Consider the following 22,635-nt stretch of genomic DNA (forward strand, 5'->3'; position numbering starts at 1 on the left):
TATTACATCGGGGGCGGCCAGCATTATGATTCATATTTGTTTGTATACTATGTTAATGGCGGTCGATCTTCTTGCTCCCCATTGTTTAAATTTTCCTCATTATGGTTTCAGTTGAAGTGGTTGAGAGTATCGACGTAGCTTGTCACTTGTGTGTGCTTACAAATTCTTCAGGGGTTTGATTTTTTTGTTTTTATTCTGCAGAGAGATTGTTACCACTGTAGCAACATATGTGATGACCCTTTTCAAGTCTCTGGCTGCAAGGCTATGGAAGAATGAAGAGAAAAAGTTTCCAAGATGGCCCAAATGTAGAGAAAGCATTGGCCTTTCTAACTTCCCAGAACAAAGGAATACTCATAAGTCATAACTGAGAAAGCTGGCTGTCAATGTGTCTAGTATCGAAATCCTCTTTGCTGCTTCTATTCAAAAGGTCAAAAATCAAGTGTTTTAACCCTTGTCAGGATTTTATTTATGTAGGATGCAACCAACCACACTCAGATGGGAGGAAAATAATCCTCTGTTTTTCTCATCCTTGTTTTTCCTTGTTTTGCTATCTGCAGAACACGACACGTGGACAACTTTGAGACCAATGCACCGGATGTAATAATCCTCATCCAACCTTGACTGTTGGATCCTCTGTTGTCCACGTGTCGTGTTCTGCAGGTAGCAAAACAAGGAAAAACATGGATGAGAAAAACAAAGGATTTTGATAACCTTGGTTGAACTGGGTCAACTTTAACCATGTGTTAATCCTATCCATTTGATTTTGAAGAGTCCACAAATTAGATGGTTCCAATTAAGTTTATAGTGCCAGTCTATGTTGCTGGCAATAGTCTGTATACTTTTTTCTATGACAATAGAGAGGTTAATTCCTAAATCCGAAAGAAATTATACATTTTTACAAAAAAAAAAAAAAAAAAAAAAAAAAATTATATATAACTATTATAGATGATCCATCTGTGTTTCCCCAAGAAAATCCATTTGTTTTATTAGTTATTTTATTTTAATGAGACTATAAAAAAGACAATATAGGATCCAATGTTGACATTTGAAACAATTCTCCTAGTTGATACGTTGGCACAAGTGACAAGTGGAAAAAAAAAAAACTCAACGAACAAGATCAAATTGTTTGCTCTAAAAACCCCATTGGTTTTTAATTTTTTAAAAAGTTAACTAGGATAATAGATGAGGCATCATATGAACCACTCAAGTCAGGGCATTGGTATGCAGAACTTATCAGGACAGTGGCTCATGTGGCAAGTGCCCCGCCCCCCTTTTGAAAAATTCACCAATCTTTTGAGTTTTATAATGTTATTTACAATAGTCATTTTTACATTCATTCCATAAGATTTAATAAAATGAGACATGAAATCCATTCAATAATCAATAAGTCTGAATGGATTCGAACCACCATCTCTCTTGGGGAATCCCAAGTGCTCTTCCTTTTTGAGCTAAAGACTCAGACAAATGCTAAAAAGCAAGCGACAACAAATCTAATTGAATAATAATATCTTTCTCTAAATTCTTAGGGGCTCTCCCAATTCGCTCCGTTTCAGTGTGATTGTACGAGAATTGCCATAACTTCTTCGTCCAACATTGAAATGATGAGATTCAAATTGCATTGGAATCATGGCTCAATGAGCTTCATTTTTCATTAGAATTCACCGCCCAGATCTGCCATTAAGCCTTTCAAAATTAGATCCGAATACACTGCCACTGCGTGAACATGTGATTTTGAAACTTTAACTGTATGGGGTCTTCACTTGCTGCTTCTAAACACTGCCAAAGCCTTTATATGATTGTAATATGCTTCTAAATACCATCCACTCACATTATCAAATTACCAAACTACCCTTATCAGTTGATAGATTATATAGTTGGTTGTTTAACTTCCCTAGCTCCACCAGATCACCTGTGCATCACTAGAAACTCCTGTAGTTGCCAACAATGACAACCTACACTTCGCACACACATCAATGGACTAACATAGTCTTATGCAACATAAATTCCAAAATCCATCCTAATCTATCATCCACAAATAAACACACATAATAGTAGAACACTCAGTGGGTAGACAAAAAATAGAGCAATGCAAACTATAAAGCAACCAATCAACCTAATCGCATAAACATAACCATCTTAAAATTGGATGGGGATGGGGAAATATCTATTAATGGATGCACTAAGGCTATGTTTGGTAGCCAAGAGAAGAAAAGAAGTACTTTTTTCTTAGTTTAATAAATTCTCTTTGTGTTTGGCATGTCCTGAACTAAGAAAAGATTCTTTTTTGAATTTCAAAATTCACCTTGAGAATGTTGAAGTTTTTTTTTACTGTAAACAAAAAAAAAAATCTTACCAAAAACATAAGAAAATACAAAAACTTTTCTTTTCTTTTCTTCTAATATAGTAGTCAAACATACATACTCTTTTTTTTTTAATTATTTTCTTATCATTTCAGTTTTTTCTCTTTTCTAGATTCTTGTTTCTTTTCATTTCTTTTCTTTTCTTCTTTACCAAACACAGCCTAAAACAATTTGTTTAGGTTCAGATACTCTCTACTATGGCTAACAAAAAATTGTTCCAACTCAATCACATGCAAATCTAATAGCAAAAATTATTACAGCATAGAGATCAGAAAAAACCATCTAACACAGGTTTATCATGGATCATTTTAGTGTAGACTAACAAAAATTATATAGCATAGGTTGATAATGGAACTTCTTTGTCTTAAATAAATAAAATAAAATATATATTAAAAAAAAAAAAAAAAACAAAAAGAGGAGAGATTTCAGCATGTTCATCGGAGTAGATGAGAGAAATTACAGAACTCCACAAGTTGGTTTCGATTTTCAGAAGTGAAATATAAGAAAAGAAAAAAAGAACAATTGTTGTGTCTCACAACAAGAGTTTCAATTGATTATTAGATCTTTTTACCCATTCCATCCATTTCAGTAAGTTGTAAAGGAATTTGATTGGGAAAAAAGAATAACTTCAAACTCTAGTGCCTACAATTTCTTATAACAAAACCACTGGCTTGAAAATGTTTGCTATAGCACAATAGTAAGGCTTGATATTCAGTTTTTTATTCAATACAGACCTATAAAATTTAACATTTTTATTTTCCCACAGAAAGATTAAGCAACATTGCGAGCTTTCTCCATTGCAAGCTCTTTTGTGCATAATTTCGTAGTTGATCAATCAAACTCCTTGCTGTATCTAGTCATCAATCCTACACTAGGAAATCCCACTTAATTCTCAGATCATATCAAAAGCTTATATATACCAATAAAGAAATCAAGCGAAACAAAACTTCTTCCAATTTATCCTAGGTGCCGAGCTATTCTTGTTAAGAATTCCAACTTTAGAATTGCAAGACCCAAGGTGAGAAGAAACTCAGAAGGAAAAATAAGTGCATAGGGAAGAAAAAAAAAAAAACCAACTATGACTCCAGGAAGACTGTGGGTGGGGAAAGCAATAAATTACCAAACTTCTCCAATCCCACAAAACTATTTTATATACTCTAGATGTCTTTCAACTGCTCAAGACATACCATACACTACAGAGGTTCCTTCATTAACATGTCCTGTTCTTGGGAGTGTTGGTTGAATGGCTTCACCATTGATGTCATGCATTGTCAATTCTTTATCTTTGCTCAATAAGATTTCAGGAGTTCTATAAACCATAAAATACACCCATTATAATGCAAAATGTAGCTCCTTACTCTTCAAGTCAAAAAGGGGCATTAGGACTAACAACGACAAATACATGCCAAACCATATAAACTCCACCGACCAAATCACCACGAAATGGGAAATCATACTCTGCACCTATATCATGGTCAAATGATGTCTTTTCTTTAACCTATAAGAACTACACAGGATTCACAGCAGAGAGGAAGGGAAAGAAATATAGTGGTAATCTTAGAAAAATAAGAAGCCATTCTACTGTAGAACATGTGGAGGTGTGCTTTCAGTTTTTCGATTTCCCACAATTTGTAATGTATATCCCCAGTATTCGCTTTCCTCTAGTTCCCACAGACGGCAAACCAATCTAGAACACCAACCTCAAATTGTCTGGAATGGACCCCGTAGTTGCTCTCAATGAAGGAATCCCCCAGGTTATTGATGGAGAAATGTTGCAGCTGTGCCAGAGCCCCAGAATCAAAGTCCAGGTTATATGGGTAACCTGTAAATATTTTAGTACACAGAAATAAGGATTGGCGCAGTTAGATAATGAGAAAAAAAAAATACATCTTGGAATTTTCATGTTTACACTTTTTCGATTTCCAATTGGTCAAGTAGCAAAAAAGCCAGCACAGCAACATCATGGGGTCAGTAGAGGAGTAGGTGGAGACGAGGCCGCCCAGCCTGGAAAAGCAACAGGGGTAGGAAGCATGTTTGTATGCGATGCAATAGGCCACCTTCTCGTTGCTGCCCATGGTGCTGAAATCCGCCATCGACCTCGACCTTCCGGAGTTCATCGCCGAGGCCTGTGCTGGGGCAGAGGTCTCTCCTTCGGAAATCGGCCTTCACTTGCCCACCCAAAACCCAAATGCTCCATGATGCTGGACCGAATCCTTGGCTTCATGGCCAGCTACTCCGTCCTCACCTGCTCCCAGACCACCCTCGACGACGGCACCTCCAGACCACCCTCACTATTCAAGCACAAAGGGGTTTCATCTCGTCACTGCGAGGTCCTGCTGGTTGCCGTCCATCGCCGTTCCTCACCGCTGCTTTGAACAATCGCCTATGGAATGAGGTCTAGGAATGGGGACCAAATCTATGTATTTGGGTGAAAGAAATAGGAACTTATTACAAGGGTACTGGAAGTACTTCATATTTAGGGAGGGGGATAAATATGCCACCGATATCAAGTATGCTAACGGATAGCACTAATAGGAACAAATGATAGAGTATCATTCAGAAAGGATATGAGGGTCATGTTAGAAAAAGGGAAGAGAGAGATAGACACAATGGGTGCTAGTATACTTGATATCGGTGGCAAACCCAACCTTTTCCCTCATATTTAATAAGAATATTTTGATATTAAAATAAAATATTGTTATTTACATCAGTATATAAAGTATATTCCTTAACAGTGACAATAGCAGTATAAGTCTAATTTGATAAAATAGAGAAGATGTTCTTATACTTGTGGTATTCTCCAAAGAATTATATATATATATATATATATATCAAGAGAGAGAGAGAGATTACGCCTTTAACAGATTTGCTTTGACAATTTTTACCTGCAGTTGAACCTTAAAATTTTCCTTGGCCCCTCGAATGCCATCTTTTGTGGCTTAGATGTATCCCATATGTTATATGAATTTGTGGATCCCATTTGACAATGCCTGTAGTCTATACTTGGCTCTTACAACCACGATAGAGATTGTATAATTCAGATCGGATTTGATTAGAAAAATATTTTATAGAATTATCATATATAACTGAGAACAGTCAAGCACACTGGGGGCTGCCCAACTATTTCTCCCTATCTCCACTTTCTAGTGAAAAAGGCCCATTACTCAAGACGACCCCTCTCTCCCGTGTTTGCTACTTGCTTGCTCTGTTGGAGTGGGAGGCATCCCAATCCTCTTCTTAAAGGCCTCATTTATTTGATGGATAAAAAAAAGGTAAAAAATTTATTAGGGTGGGTTCTCTATATGTGTTTTTCCCCCTTCATTGGTAAAAATAAATATTATTGATAGGGAGGGCAGTAGGCCAAATCGTCTTACATACCAAAGTTGTGATCATCCAAACTAGAGAGTGCGTGGCATAATTCATTTATCTAAAAATACATGAAAATGAACAAGATGTTGAGGGTTGGGTAGACAAGGAAAGGTACGTGAACAAAATAGTGGAGTATGTAATTTTTAGTAGCATGAAATTTAGTATGAAAAAGAGGAATGGAGGTGAGGAGGAATTCTATGTGAAAGAAAGGAAAAGGGAGGAGGAGAAGAAAGATAAATATAATATCAACTTTTCCATGAATATTGTAAAGATTTTAGAAGTGAGTGGGATGAGAAAAAATTAAGCGATCATTCAGTAGATAATAATAATTGCATTTAAAGAACTTGTCTAGTATTCTATCAAAAAAAAAAAAACTTATCTAATAAATTTTTCATCCATCTATCTAAAGACTCATATTTGTAATAATTTGTATGTAATAAGTATAAGTATTTCACCACTTTGATCTTTTTTAATTTTTCTCCATTAAACTAACAATGACTCAATTTTTTGAGAAAAACGATTTTCTTGAAGAGTGTTCCCCCCACACTCAGACACATGGGAGATATAGGTGACGAAATCATTGTTCCACCTCATAAAATATATAATTCATGCACTTTCATTGGCCCCTACAACAGTGGCGTGACACAGTCATGTTTCACCACAGGAAATACGCCCTCATCATTTTTTTATTTTATTTTTATCCTAAAGTATAGTTTTATCAAGTAAAATAAATGGCATACAAAACAATGAAAAACCATACAATGACTCAGTGATTTGATAGCGGTTAGCATAAATTCTGTTGGGTATGTGTTTCAAGTGCAGCTACCAACGGCTTCGGCTTCGGCTTCATCAGCTGTGAGCCTGTGACTAGTATCTATTGCATCATTGGCTGTGGAAGATAAGTCAACTTCAGCGGCAGCTGCTCCAGCCGAGGGATAGAAACAAGGAGCCGACAGGAGTTGGGCATCAGGTGGGGTCACCTTGTCATATATTGGTCAGTTATTTCTATAATGGAGATATTTTCTTGAGATATTTTGATGGAATTGAGATATTTTTATGGAATTGAGATATTTTCCGCATATCACATCTTCTATCCACATTTTTATTAAGGGTAAGTAGAAAAGGAGTGGTTGGGAAAACAAGGCCTGGCCTGAGAGAGACCATGGAGGGAGAGTGTGAAATGACCATTTGGTGAATATGGGATAAGATTTATGATTAATTAAAGCAGATTTCTCAAACTTTAGGAATTTAACAGATGAACCAACCACTTCGTAGAAGGTCAGGAGATAAAGAGAAGATGAGATAGTGACGAATACTTAATATAAAAAAAATAAAACAAGAAATATCTTGTTATGATCACCTATTAATTTCAGTACTCACCCACTCTCTTGGTCTCTTGTGAGGTATACAGTAAATCAGTATTCAGTAGTCACTGGTATTAGATACCTTAGATCATATCAACAATAGTGTAAGCTTTGTCTAGATTTTTGTGCTGAGCTAAGACGTCAATAAGTTTTAAAAGAAAGCTTGAATCATAAATCAGAGCCAAGGAAAGAAAAATGTAACATTGAATTTCTGAACCAAAGATCAATGAATGAATGCATTGCTATCTAGTTGGTTATTTCCTTCTTTTGATAATGGTTGTCGGTTTTGGTAAAAACAAAACAAAAATAAAGACAAATGGAAAATCATATCTGATTTGGTCCAACTTCTATAATGTTTTGGGTCACTTGGAGTGATGACATGGTCAATTCGAAACTATTGATGTAGATATTGTATTTTTAGATTGGTCAAATATCAAAATTGTGATTCAAAAATCCAACTCAACAATATGACTGATTATTTATAGAGGTTTTTCCTTACATTTTCAATGGTTTAGGTCACTTCGGAGTGATGAGTACATTGTAAAACTTTCATTTGTAAAAATGTTATGTGAGAATATTTTACAAGTTATCATTTTGAAATAATTTTCAATGTTTGTTTGCCATTTATTTAACACTGTAAAATTATTTAAACAAAAAAAGACGTACCTAATGCGTGAGGCTCCTACCAGTGCAGGGTCCAAGGAGGGTTATAATGTACGTAGCCTTGTCTTGTCACAATGGAGCAACTTGCTCCAAGTTCCACCCTCTTTTCACATCATATTTATCTTCAACAAAATATGATATAAAATATCATTATAAGGTTTTTCAATGCTTGTTTCCTGTTTATTTAATATTATAAAATTATTTAAATATATACATAAAAATATAAAATAACATTATAACAAGTTAGGTCCTCCCCCCACCTGACTAGAGCAGGTATTATAAGAGGCATTGTAATACCCTACCATAATGGATAGCGTATGACTACTACTTGGCAATTTTCCTGATACACAAGTACATACTGATGTCTTTCGTCATTCAAGCCAAATGAAGTGTCCCACGTGGCAAAACAAAGATTTAGAAAGGATCAAAGATTGTTTGATAACTAAAAAATTGCAAGGGAAACATCTCATCCATGATCATCCATATCATTGTATTAGATTTTTGAAATATGAATTTGACATTTGTTCAATCCAAAAGGCACATTATCCACCCAAGCAATTTAGATTGGTCATGTCATCACTCTAAGTGACCTAGAACAAAATACAAGTTGAACAAAATCTTATCATTTATGTTTATCCAATTGTTAATGTTTTGGTTCTATTTTCACTAAAATAGAGTAACACAAGTGTGAAAATAGAATAACACTAGGATAGCAGTGTAGTTCATAATTCATTGAGCTTTGTTTCAGAAATTCAAAAATAGTTTTTCTCCCTTTTGCTCCATTTCATTTGATTCATGTTTTCTCATAGAACTCATTGATGTCTATATTAGCAAAATTTTCTTGGCCCTGACTTCTTGTTGATGCACTATCAATATAATACTATCCAACTACTTTGTGGCTGAAGAAGCCGATAAAACTCCAATGGAAAATGAATTTAAAAGTGGATAACTGGATATATATATATATATATATATAATTTTTTTTTCTTTTTAAATTAGAGTTCCTCTCTGTGTTATCTTCATTCATCTCCTTCCCCACTAAAAGGTATATGATTCACATGTTAGATTCTTAATTTTAAGAAACTTTTCTTTAATCAATCATAAATCTTAATCTTATATTCAGATCATATGGACACACTCTCTCTCTCTCTCTCTCTCTCTCTCTCTCTATATATATATATATATATATATATATATATATATATATATATATATATCTCTCTCTCTCTCTCTCTATATATATATATATATATAATTAACTCATCAAAAGCTGCTCGCGATATCCAAGTGGTCGGTCCTACAAGATGCCATGGAGCACAGCCGGTCGGCTCATTGTTTCTAACCCAGTTTGAGCTGTCACCGCAGATGAAGCAACCACACCTCGTTTCCTCCTCTTAGGAGGCCCGTTGTCTGATACAAATGACGACGCCGATGCCGAGGTTACAGGAACCGGTTCGGAATCGACTGAGCTGAGCCGAAGCGGAAAATTTAGCCGAGCTCTGGATCCGCGCATCCTGTGATTAGCTCGATCGTATGCCAACGCAGCGTCTTCAGCCAGCTCGAACGTACCAAGCCAAACGCTAGCGCCATTCTTCGCCGGATCTCTGATCTCCGCCGCAAATGTCCCCCATGGCCGTTGTCGTACTCCTCTGTAATGCTTCCGCTTCAATGGAGCCGCAGTTGGTGCCGTCATTGAAGTTATCTCCGGTGCCGTCGATGATGCAGTAGTCACAGTGGATGAAGCCAAAGCCGAAGCCGAAGCCGAAGCCGAAGCCGAAGCCGTCAGTTTGGCCTGAAATACGGCGCCAAAAGTCGTCTCTTGAGACTCTGCTTTAACGATAACATCAGTCAAATCACTAACATCCCTACAGCCGCCGCTGCTACTGGTATTTGATGAGTCCGCCGACAGGGACGGATTCCATCCAGCATTGACGGCGTCACGGAGAACACCATAGACCACCATATCCTCCGAGTCATCCACCTTTAATGGCAGATCTCCCCAGTTATCAGTCAAGCAAGGGAAGAGACTAATGCTACTGGAACTGGATCCCTTACAATACACTGGAGCATTACTGGAGTTCCTTACCGTCAAATTCATCGAACGAGTTGTCGATAATTCCGATTCATCTAATAGATGCCTTCGAATCGATTCAAGAAGAGCGAAATCAGATCCTTCGTATTCAAGACCCAACATTGTCTCTATTTTTCGTTTATGAGTCTCACAGGTTGAGAGCAGACACTATCCGATTGAAATATGGAGAGGTGCGAGGGTTTATATAGGGAAGGAAGGCTGGCGCATGCATTTTTTTCTTGGTGAAATTTCGTCCACAAGTGTATAGAGTGGAGACGGGAGGGATTCGAGGTTAGAGGGGTTTTTTAAGTCACGTGACTTATAATTTTTTCCATATTGTAATTAATGTGTCATTATTTCTTGGAAATTTACTATCACTCCCCTACCTATATTTATTAAAATTCATCTATTTTTTATTTTTTATTATTTTATTTTTTCTAATATTTTCTTGCTGCTTTTGAACTTTTATATCTTTTTTTCATTGCTCATTTTGAATGCTCAAATTTTATTTAAATTCATAAGTATTGAATCACTTAAATATATTATTTTTTTATTTCATCTATTATCAAAAATATTATTTTTTTTTTCATCCATCATCATGAGTTTAGTAATCTATTTTTTTTAATGATATTAAATTGGTATCAATCTTCATTAATACTAATTTGGATCATTATTAATATCAATATTTATTTTTCGTTAAATTACTACATATGATTTTTATGATTTAAAAAAAATATTGAATATATATGGTTCTCAACCAATATTGGCACAGATCACTTAATTTAAACAAGGGAAAATTACCTGATTAACCAGTATTGGGTTTAGTTTTACAGAAATACCCAAGTTGGGTTTGACTCAACAGATTTATCCAAAAAGACTTTGTGTATTACAAAAATGACCAAAACAGTGACAGTCGTACACCTTCTCTAGTATGTCTACAAGTTGGGCATGCATCATCTTCTCATTGGTAATTTTTTTTTTTTTTTTAAATTTCCTTTTTATGCTGCTTCCATCATTGAGCGCATCTCTATGAGTTGATTCAGACATTCGTCTAGGTGAGATCTCAATCTCTTTCATTAATAGCGTCCGAGATAGTTCATCAAGGCTCAACAAAGATCCTCTCTTAAATTGAGCCGGAGTTGGGGTGATCTCCGCCATGAAAATGCTTGGGATACGATCGGTTGGTCTATCGCTCTCTCTTGAGAAAGGATTACCTTTAGGGAGCGGTCTCAGATCCAGTGCATGCAAGTGCCGCCACTACAGTTGTGGCTGATTTTTGGTCGAAAATTGTCTAGCTCAAACCTTGTTGTTGCAAGGCTGGAATCGGAGGCTAAGGTCTCAGATTACCATGCCGATAACATAGCACGAGCGATCATGGGTGCTACGAGCTGCTTGATTTGATCCGACTGAGTTTTCCGTTTAGTAAGGAGCTGTCTTTTGTTCTCGTCACTCCTGAATTTGAAGCTCAGAGAAGAAGATGAGGGATGTGTTGCCAACATAGATTGAGATGTCACATCATATACGGAATTGTAGCCAAGCAGGGGTGCTTGTGGCATCTGTGTTGCAGGGGGATTTGAAAGTATTGGGGTCGGCATTGTCGTCGGATAACATTGTGGAGCCGAAACAAGCGCCTCTGATTCCTGGGATATGGAAGCTGTGAAGAAGGTTGCAATCGATGCAGGAGCATTCGGGTGTACAATTAGTGGCACAGGGCCTACAACAGTTGCGGCGACGGATAATGAGAAGGGGAAAGAGATTGGGTATCGAATGGCGGAAGGATTCATCAATGACGGAGGTTTGAAGGCGTCTATAATAATTCGGAGACTTGATCGGGTTAATGCCTAGATTGAAGCTGAACATCAGAAGTTAAAGAGACGATTGTACAAAAGTATAGAATGAAAATCGGGGATTTTTTTACCGATTGGAAGATGTACATATCCAACTCGTAGGTGTATGTACGATTGTCACTGTTTCGGTCATTTTTGTAATACACAAAGTTTTTTTTGATAAATCTGTTGAGTTAAACCCAATGTGAGTATTTCTGTAAAAGTAAATCCAACGGTGGATAATCACGTAATTTTCCCTTTAAACAATCCAACCAAGCCCTTCATTCGTGTTATCATTTCACAATATCATTTTAACCATACAATTTGAAAAAAACCGTGTACTCTAGGCCAAGTGAAGGGGATGGGGTAGAAATCGTCTGAAATTCTCATCTTGTACAATTCCATACAATTCCACCCTAAATGGCTGACACGTGTAAATATTCCATATCTACGGTTCAGATTGTATTATGGTTGTATTATGATTGATTAACATTGTATTATGGTTGATTAATCTGAACCGTAGATATGGAATATTTACTCGTATCAACCGTTTAAGGTGGAATTGTATAGAATTGTATGAGATGAGAATTTCAGACGATTTCTACCCGAAGGGGATGATAATAAATTAACCCTACTTCATTTTTATCGCGGCATAAAAGTCAAGTCATCGAAGGACGAAGGATGGCGTCACAGGCTCACATGTCGGTGAGTTGGGACCCAATAATTCAGGTGTTGACACTTATTCCATTAACTGTTGGACAAGTGTTAAGCTAGAAATGATCGAAAATTGCTTATCGATCAGTGAAGTGTTAACTGGAGCCATCAATTTTTATTTTCTCGTACGATTCGTTTCTCTGATCGCCGATTGGATCTATGTGGTAACGTAGAGCTGGGGTCCACAGAAAAGGTCCCACAGCCCTATAGGCATAGATGGACCCCTTAGAAAGCAGTGGGTGTGGAACTATTAGTGTGTGAGAGAGAGAGAGAGAGAGAGAGAGAGAGAGAGACAGTTACATAAGGATGACCCAAAAATGAATTGGAGTGGAGGAGATAAGATCCTAGTCGATTATGATTATAGAGAGTAAGGTGGTGGGGCCCACAAGTTTTGTCTCGTTCCCTCTCTATGCAACCTATTATATGTAACTGTCTGCTTCCACCGAAGTTAGATGATTCCATCTGTCGTTTTGTCTTCTCTATCTTTAGATATTTTTCTTTAGATATTTGTTTTTGATCAAAATCTTTTGTTTTTCTCATCCCTGTTTTTCCTTGTTTTGTTACCTGTAGAGCACGACACGTGGACAACAGAGAGGATCCAATGATCAAGGTTGAGTGAGAATTATTACATCCGATGCATTGGTCTTAAAATTGTCCATGTGTCGTATTCTGCAGGGAGCAAAACAAGGAAAAACAAGGATTAGAAAAACAGAGGATTATTTTCCATTTGTTTTTGGGTGACTTACTCCTTACTCGTTTGGGGCCTTAGGATTTCGCTACTGCAAATCCAAAGGATAATTTTTCTTTTAGCTTTAACCCTACATGGTCTCAATCTCTCTGCAGTTACAGCTAATTTATGAATGGTTATATCAAAATTCTCTTGTTTTTTTGTCAAAATAAATATACCCACCATTATGGTTGTTCGGACGGGAAGTGGACGCCCACTGGCCCAAGGGGTGGGGAGTGGGGACCTAACGGTGCATAGCATCAGTGCACTTAAAAGAAAAGTTGATTCTTGATCATCTTTTAAGTACGTTTTTAGATGAACAATGTCAAACCGTCGAGCTATCTTCTAAGTCTTAGATAGATCAAGTTTAAAAAATCCAAGGAGGTTGCGTAGTTGATGAGTAACAAACTTGATACGAGTTATAAATTCGGACGTTCTAAGTTCGAGTCCCACTAGATATATCTTGGGCCACTTACACGGGAATGTTTAGTACTCCTTATTGCTTTCAGTGAAAGTTGAATGATTCTCATTCAACCCCGGTATGACCCGGTCCATGAGATTGTGAGGTCAGTATGAGCCCGTGAGACTAGTTAGGCCGAAAGCCTGGATATTCGTCGTTAGTTAAAAAAAAAAAAAAAAAAGGTCAAGTTTAAAAGAAGCATTTTGCTTTTTCCTAATTAAAATCAGGTACATTGATGCTATAATCAATCAATTGAATTGTCCTATTTCTTATATGGGGTTGTATGAATGATATCTTTATTGGTGTATTTTGAACTTGATGTGTTCTCGTAATTGTTCTTTTTGTAATTCTCAAAAATTCTTTAAGATAAGAGTATGAAAGGGTTTAAATAATTAGTTGTGACTTATCATTATATCATGCTAAATGTTTAATACACAACCATGCATGATGCCATGCACACAATTGTTGGATAATGGACAAAAGTCTATGGTGCATCCCTTTTATTGTTGTAACCCGGCAGTCACTGAGAGGGGGGGTGAATCAGTGAGTCCAATTCCGATCCCCAAAAACCTATCTGATGTCTGGCCAAGAAAAACCTGATATACCTGTCCCTGTTTGTACACAGTCGTATGCACACTCAGCCTCTCATAGGCACTTCCAAGTGTGCACACCCATTCCACATTTCACGTACTTCAATATAAAATGCAAACAACAAGCACCCACAACACAGGATTTTTACGAGGTTCGGCAATTTGCCTACATCCCCGGAGTAGTGCCTGTAAAGGCTTCGTACCTACTCAATACACTACTTTTGACTGCACCCACAGTCGGGAGCACCCACACCCAATTTTCTCAAGCCGAAGCTGAGATGGCACTCGTAGTGCCGATACAATGTGTAGCACCCACTCCCGGTGAGCACCCACTAAGCACACAATAAATAATGCAATTAAATTGGGCTTATATCAATGCCCTACAGTCAAGCTATGCCTAGCATATGCATCCACAACTAGCTAGCATGCTTACAGTTCATCCACAACTAACCTAGCATGTATACATTCATCCACAACTAACCCTAACATACATACATACATGTAATGTAAAATCAAAGGTTAGAGAATCTCACAACCGATTGCCTGGGATGACTGGAAACTTGTACTGACAAGTTTGGTGCTCACACCTTCTCTCTCCTTGGCTTCTTGCTCTTCAAAGCAAACACATCTTTGCTTTCTTCTCTTCTTCCTTGGCTTTGAGTTAATATACCATTAACACACTTCAACCACCTCTTTTACCTCCTTTAATGGCCTAAGAACATTTATCATCAAGAATGTATGTTCATTCAAGGACCAACAAAGAGGGGGAAGCTTCTCCTACCAAAACCGTAGGCTTCTTTCACTCAAAATCCAATTTTCTTGCTTCCATGGTGTAGGGCTTGAAAAAACGAAGAAGCTGCAACTTGGTTCACCCAAATCCGACTTAAAATGAGGGAGATATGACCTTTTGAAGTTGGAGCAATGAGATAGCCCGAAATGAAATCTTCGTACGGGTGGCGTAGGCTACACCGGCGGCGCGCGCAACAGGGGCGAGATCTGACCGTAGATCTCATATAAGAGATCTTATAATCCAAGCCGTCCGATTAAACCAACGGACAACAGATCCAAACCGTTAGATTTGAATCTCGATGACGTCATCATGACGTAGGCGCTGACATCGTCAGAAGTGTTGTCGATCTATGATTGGTTGCTTTTCCGGATTTTAAGGGAGCTTGTCTCCCACTCACAAAAGTGAAAATGCATATTGACCGTTGGATCCGAATCTTCCATGATGGCTTTAATCAGATTTCATGAGATCATTAAGATCGGAATCCTTTTTATACTTTCTATACACGCGCGAAACACAATAACATACCTTGATATAGTGTAGCGCCAGTGCATCAAGAATTATGCATCTAACCAATCAAATCCCACGCGCAAGCATCTATCTCGTCCATATCACACCAAAATCTCAGCAGCCTTTGGATGGGCATCAAGCCTACGTGGTCGAATCTTGGCCGTCCATTTCACTTCCCTTTACTCCTCTTTATTACAGTCAAGCCCCTGCCTCCATATGTTTCAGTGCTTAAAGACCCCTTGCAACCCAGACCTTCAAAATCTTTAAATTACACAAAAGCCCTTCGAATTTCAAAAATAAAATCCGAAAAATCCACCCAACACCGGGAGCAACTGATGGATTTTCGAACCGACTTTACGGAAACGCTTATAACTTTTTCATACGATATCCGATCGAGATGAAACGAAGTGCGTTGGAATCTTAACTGGATGCTCTACGACTTTTCAGAAGACTCAATCATCTGAATCATCCATGTAAAAAGACCAAAATGCCCCTACACCTTTCCAATGACATATCTTTCTCATACGGAATCGGAATGCGATGAAACGAAGTGCGTTGGAAAGATTGTATTTTTGTCGTATTGTTACATGTAGAACGCTTCCTTTAAAAAATTCATCTTCAATGCCGAAACTGCCCTTGACTGCCATAAATGCCGTAACTTCTTCACACGGTATCGGACATGTAGAACGCTTCCTTTAAAAAATTCACTGGACTAGGAAAATTACAATATATATTTTTCATGAAGAACCGATCTTCCAAAAATGTCATTTTCATTGCCGAAAATGCCCTCGATCGTAAACAGGCCAATTTTGCCAATTTTGACCCAGAAACCCGCACCACCTATTAATGATGTATTAAACCACTCCATGCATACCAAGCTGCTCTGTTATCTCATCGGTGACACTGGATACTGCCATGTCATCATTTTTCATCCACGTCACCCAAACTGGCCACGTCATCACCGCCACGTGGCCGAGTTGCCAACAAGGACAACCATAAAACTGTTATCTCATCGGTGACTGGATACTGCCATGTGTGACCATACACATAATAACCTCTCCTCCTGTGTCATTATCATACATTTCATATTCATATAATTTTCCATAATCTTTGTCTTATTCAAACAACTTCACTTTAGATATGCCTGGTTACATTAAGACTAATTTTATTTTTATCCGAGGTTACATTAATATTAATATTTCTTTAAAAAGAGGTGCTTTCCTCTAGTATTCATGTTCAGATAACTTTGTACGAAAAAAAAAAGAAAAAAAGGTTGAGATTACTACACCACTAATCAAGGGTTGATGGTCTGGTGAGAATCCTTCAACTTTCCTCTTTGGATGTGTTGGTACATTTCAGATTATATTTAATAAAGCCTGGGTCTGTTTGGGACTACGAGTTTGGAAAGGTTGACTGGCTGAGAGTCCTTTTATATTGTTTATTGGTTTCATACATGTTTAGATAAAACCTTTCTGAATTAAGTTTTCTTTCACTAAGGGTGATTAGAGGATCTTTTCACCAATAATAATATAATACTATGATTGGACTTTGGGTTAAAAATCGAGTTTGGTGTTTCTTAGTTTTCTTAAGGGTGATGATTCAAAATGTTTTCAGTCTTTAGTTTAGTCACCAAAATGATCTAAAAGGTCAAACTTTTCAGTGGCTTAATTGATTAATTAAGGCTCTCTTTGGAATGATTTGTATTTGTATTTTTTTCTTATTTATTGAAAATAATTTATACAAAAATTTATGATCTAAAAAACAGAACCTGTTTCATGGCTTAATTGATTATGATTAAGGCTCTCTTTGGAATGATTTGTATTTGTATTTTTTTCTTATTTTTCAAAGCAATTTCCACAATAGATACGACATGACTGATATGCATAACACCAATCTTGGCTGAGGCATTTCGTCGAACACTTGATGCCCTTTATCAACACAAAACTTTTGACATAAAAACTTAAAAAACCAGCAAGCAATATAAATTTCTGGTTGGGCATTTGCTGTTATTGTAAAGAGGATTAGAGGCATCATGAACCCAACTCCCTTGGAAGTAATCATGCCCACTCATTTCTGTTATACCCTTCATGTTCAAAGGTTGGAGAAAAAATGCCACCAGCAGAGCCATGCATGGAGGGAGGATGAGGATACATATGGTGTTGGGTTTTCTTTCTAAAGGAAACGACGAGAGTGACGAACCCTTCTTAGCCCCCAAATCTGATTTTGAAAAGGAACAGATGAAAGCAATCTAAAATCAAAAGCAAGACAAACCCAAATGAAAAATGAGAAATTAGTAGTCCTTTTGCCTTATATAGATCGATCGGTGACTTGATATTAATGCTATTTGTTTTCCAAACAGCCTCAGCAGTAGTAGATGACGGAGGAGACAACAAGTGGATAAGGGAAAGAGTTGCCGTACTGGAAGGACACGATGACGCCGCCAGGAGGGGCTTACCATCGTTGACGAGTCAATCTTCATAGCGGAAGTGTTTGAACAGTTTCGGGATGATGAGGAGAACAGAGATGAACCAGCGGCAACTGAGGTGAATGCCCAAGATTGTGCAATCCATTACGGATGGATGCGTTCACTAACCAATTTGCAGAGTTCAGAGAGAACGAGAGTATGATTTCACGACAGTTTTCTATGTGGAAGAAATCAGAACAGGTATTTATTAAAAAGAAAGGAAATTATTTCTTTACCCTTGATTTTAAACAATTACAGCACGTGACCTTTAGGTTATTTGTGATTTGTGATTTATTTGAATTTATATTAAATAGAAATGAGGACCATAAATCACACCAAACATCTATAGAAATAAAAATACATCAGATAAATAGAAACATAAATAAAACCAAAGAAAGCCTAAATAGTTTAGATTGTTTCTAGATAGATTTTTAGAAGGGTAATTTACGACGCCATCCCCTGGAGATTGGAGGGACACCCTCTCTCTTTCACCAAATTGGACTTGGACCTAGACCACCTACCGTCGATTAGCGTTACAGAATACACCCATAATACAGACATCAGCAGTTCATATTTTTTCTAAATACCATTTTACCCTTAAAAACAAGGGAGTACCAAAATTTTCCCTTGAAGAATTAATTCCCAAAATCGATTGAAAACGTTGGAGAAGATTGATCTCCCTTTTTAGATCGGCGACTGCAACCCCTTCCGGCGATGGCATCTACGGCGGCTGCGAATGCGCAGTGAAGGAGAAAGGCTACCAACAGTGACACAGTGCTAGAGAGAGAGAGAGAGAGAGAGAGAGAGAGAGAGAGACTCGAAGCCCTAATTATCTGTTTTGTTGCAGAGGAAAAAGTTGTGATTCCTCACGAGAATGAGCCAAATCTATGCTTGTAATGGAGAAAGCGACTTAGTTTCTCTTTGATGGTTCGTTTTCTGTAACGGATCTTGATTGTGTTTCAATGGTGGAGACAAGAATTTTGCTTTGAAGTAACAATTCTTTGCTTGTGTTCGAGAATCGTTGTTTTCTTTTGGCTTTTGTCATGGTTTTTTCTCCTTCGTGTACTGTCGCGATCTTCAGGATTTTTTTGGGGATCGTTTATTCATATATGATTCGAGAACAAGTGGAGGAAAATGCTTAGAAATGGTGAAATCCTCTTTTTCTAAATATTCTAAGGATCGTCTTATTTCATCAATATACAAAATGGAGGTTTTGAGGAATGTTCAGTACTCGCTACAATGTTATAGCCTATTCCTATGAGTGCTTTGGCTTCTGCCTTGGCAAATGCAACACATGAACAAAAGAGGACGATGTCGGGTGAAAGTCTGTACCCGCTAGTTGATCAACTTGAGCATGAAATGGTGGCTAAAGTGACAGGAATGCTGCTGGAGATGGACCAGACAGAGGTCTTGCATTTGCTCAAGTCTTGGATCCGTCCAGAAGCTTTGAAAGCGAAGGTCGCAGAGGCCATGGAGCTTTTGAGGAATGTTCAGAAGCAGGCAAGCAGTCCAACTGACCAACTGGCCTCACTGTCGCTTGGTGACAACCTTGTTCCTTGACTGAGTGCTTGACATAAGTTTGATTTGCTCGATTTTAAATAAACTATTTGAAGGGTGTTTATGATACACTATTGATTTACTTTGGTCCGGAGATAACTGGATTTGTGTTTTGCTAAAAAAAAAAAAAAACCATTGAACAAATCCGAAGGAAAACCAGTCAGAAGAACGATGAAAGCAAGACGATCACCATCTTCTGACGAAATCGAGAAGGAGAAGTATGTAGAGAAAGACATTGGCTTTCTTTGTTCTCCACCGACAAATCTAACAGGTTTCTTTCATTTTGATTTTTTACATCTTCTCTTATCAGTTCATGGTTCCATCAAGTCAATCGGAGTTGGGAAATTTTTTTGAAGCTAAGTTGAGATTGGCACTGCTCGTTCACCTCTGATGCGTAGACGTTCATTTGATGGGTAGACAACTTCTTAGAAGAATTGCCTTTCTTCATTGTTATCAAAAATTCCAGACTGATTGTCTGGTTTAGGTTCTTAGGGTATTACTTCAAGTTTCAGTGAATTTGGGTTTTCTGCCGAAGATGGTTGGGAGTCCATGTATTCAAGTCTCCTTTTCTTCAACCATATTCGGTTGTAGAAAACCCACAATAATAGTTCTCTCTCTCTCTAATTTGGTGAAAGAGAGGGTAAAGAGGGGTAGAGGGACATTTTTGGGAAAATGAAAATGAATAATTTATCAATGTTTTACTCATAAGGGTAAAAGTGACATTTCAAAATATTCTATAAAGCTGACTGACGGCAGAGGGTCTAAGTCTAATTTGATGAAAGAGAGAAGATATCCCTCTAATATTGGTATTTTTTAGGAAGCGACATTGTAAATTATCCTTAAAATTGACGTTTTGAGTCATCTAACTTTTTTTTACTATTGAGGATCCAATGTGATGTGTGTTTAGATCTTCCCAAGAAATTCCCAGTAAAAGAAGGTTTAGAGGGTGCCAATAGTTGTCTTTCTATGACTTTAGAGGTCACCTTCCAATCTAGTATCCTAATTTGCCTCTTCTGTTTTTTAACGTATGAAATAAAATTAAAAATATATTTAAAGTTAGACATGGCCACATGGGATTTTTACGCAGCCGACATGAATATTTTCCTTGTCACACCAATTACGGAGTAAAAAATAGTTTCCCTCAAAAAGTTAAAAAACAACAATTTGTACAAACGCTGCAAGAGGGTAGTTTTTTCCCTTAAAAAGTAAAAAACCAACAATTCAAACTGTTAGTTTTTTTGAATGAAATTTAGTGATGAGGACAACCGTATGTACAGCCTAGAGCTTCAGACCTGAAAAGCCAAATAATGGAATTTAACTGTTGTTTTTGCATGAAGATTAAGCAAATTTAGTGTAATTAGGTTAGTTTAATGGTCAATTAATTCCATATGGATCCCTTTTTGAACAGTCCGAAAAATGGATAAGGAGAAAAAAATGCAACAGTTGAAAATGCCTACTTTCTCATTTTGACTTTGACTACAGCACATCTACCTTTTTCCATATCAAGTAAGCCGTTCAAGAGAACTTCACGAGTAAGGGTGAAAGTTTTGCCCTGACAATTCGAATCTGTCTTGGCTCGCCCTAAACCTGAACAAGGCTTGGGCTAATTTTTTTGACCCTGAAACTGGTTAGTGTTGAAAAACCCCAACTCTGGGTCAGGGTTAGGGCTGGCTTGGTACCTCAACCCAACCCGACCCAAAATTTAATTATCAAATTTTATGTTATAATTTAGGGCTCCTTTTGGTATTTCATTTTTCTATAATTTTTTAATGTATAGGATATGAGTAGCAAAAACAGGTCAATCAAGGTTAATCCAACAATTGCAGATGTCAGGGTCAACCCAATCCAGCCTAGCCTAACCCAACCCAACTTGGCCCTGACAGGGTCAATTAGGGTCGGGTTGGGTTGGAATGAACCCGACAAGATTGGGCCTGAACATGAATCCAACAGGGTTCAGTTGGGGGTTAAATTTTGAGGACCTAGGGTTGGATTAGGGTTCTAAGAAACCCGGCCCAATCCGACCCTATTTCACCCCTACTCACGTGTGCAACAGGCAATCTCAGAGAATTAGTTGTTATACGGGACCCATCTGTTGTGGGTCCTACACAAAATATAAAGTTTGAAAGTAATAAAAAACTAAAGTAAATTCGCACGTTACTAAAAACGATGGTGCGGCTGGTTGTCTCACATAATTAAGGAAGTAATCCTAATATAAAATTATCCATTGTTGAATGGTGTACTTGAATTATTCCACTTTCGCAATTACTAAAAAATGGTGCGGCTGGTTGTCTTGAATAATTAAGGAAGTAATCCTAATATAAAATAAGAAGAAAAGATTGTTCTCTCGTTGTGCAACAAGGGGTCAATGAGGGAGATAACATGGAAATCTGGGGGGTGGTTTTTTTTGGATTTCATGGGGATAGGGGTGTCATTTTGTTGCCTTTTGTGCTTAGGCACAGGTAGGAGGTGTCAATTCCTAAATCGAACCGGTAAAACCGGCCGGACCGAACCGATAACAACCTGGACCGAACCGAACCGAAGCCTTATTGGTTCGGTTCGGTTTCAAGTATTGTAACCCCAAAACCAAACCGAACCGCACCGAAAACCGGATGAACCCGAAACCAAACCGAAACCGGCTCAAAACCCGGACCGAAACCGAAACAAACCGGTAAGAAACCGAAACACTCCAAAATTCATTAAAAAAATTAAAATTTGAATAGTTTTATATACATTTGTATGAAAAATCGAATTCAAACTAGACCAAAAATCAAAACCAACCCGGTTACAAATCGATTTAAGAAATCGAAGTTCAAAATTAAAATTTGAATAGTTTTGTATACATTTGTATGGAAAATCGAATTCAAACTAGACCAAAAATCAAAACCAACCCGGTTACAAATCGATTTAAGAAATCGAAGTTCAACAATTCATCATTTGGTTGTTTCCTAATGGCTCCATACCGGTTTAAAAAACCGATCCAAACCGAAATGAACCTAATAAATCCAAACCGGTACCAACCCGAACCCAAACCGCACCGAAACCGACACCGGACCGAAACCGATAAATCCTTATTGGGTCGGTTTCGGTCACTTCCAAACTCACACCGAAACCGCACCGACCCGGACCGTTGACACCCCTAGTTTTGGGCAATTTTAATTTGATTATCTTTAACA

General features: G+C 37.6%; 2 protein-coding genes, 1 long non-coding RNA gene and 1 pseudogene across 3 annotated transcripts; 2 read left to right on the forward strand and 2 right to left on the reverse strand.

Moving 5' to 3' along the window:
* Positions 1-3,726: 3,726 nt before the first annotated feature.
* Positions 3,727-4,697, reverse strand: LOC122066542. Its single transcript, XR_006136395.1, has 2 exons — positions 4,270-4,697; positions 3,727-4,182 (listed from the first exon to the last, which is right to left on the reverse strand). It is a non-coding gene; the product is annotated as an uncharacterized LOC122066542 (long non-coding RNA).
* A 4,356-nt stretch (positions 4,698-9,053) lies between these two features.
* LOC122066547 (ethylene-responsive transcription factor 1A-like) lies at positions 9,054-9,950 on the reverse strand. The gene has a single exon (XM_042630365.1). It carries the CDS (start codon positions 9,948-9,950, stop codon positions 9,054-9,056), a length of 897 nt encoding a protein of 298 aa, XP_042486299.1.
* Positions 9,951-10,827: 877 nt separating this feature from the next.
* LOC122066545 lies at positions 10,828-11,672 on the forward strand (annotated as a pseudogene).
* Positions 11,673-18,016: 6,344 nt separating this feature from the next.
* On the forward strand, positions 18,017-19,465 carry LOC122066546 (polyadenylate-binding protein 8). The gene is made up of 2 exons (XM_042630364.1): positions 18,017-18,106; positions 19,154-19,465. The coding sequence occupies exons 1-2, from the start codon at positions 18,017-18,019 to the stop codon at positions 19,463-19,465; spliced, it is 402 nt and encodes a 133-aa protein (XP_042486298.1).
* Positions 19,466-22,635: the final 3,170 nt, after the last annotated feature.

This window comes from Macadamia integrifolia, unplaced genomic scaffold (assembly GCF_013358625.1).
Source record: "Macadamia integrifolia cultivar HAES 741 unplaced genomic scaffold, SCU_Mint_v3 scaffold2455, whole genome shotgun sequence".
Classification (NCBI taxonomy): Eukaryota; Viridiplantae; Streptophyta; class Magnoliopsida; order Proteales; family Proteaceae; genus Macadamia; species Macadamia integrifolia.

What these genes read in the sequence shown, in the direction of transcription:
- LOC122066547 (XM_042630365.1), bottom strand. Translation starts at nt 9,950, where the DNA reads ATGTTGGGTCTTGAATACGAAGGATCTGATTTCGCTCTTCTTGAATCG.
- LOC122066546 (XM_042630364.1), top strand. Translation starts at nt 18,017, where the DNA reads ATGGATGCGTTCACTAACCAATTTGCAGAGTTCAGAGAGAACGAGAGT. An exon ending in TGTGGAAGAAATCAGAACAG is followed by an intron (nt 18,107 to 19,153) that starts GTATTTATTAAA and finishes ACAATGTTATAG; the next exon opens with CCTATTCCTATGAGTGCTTT.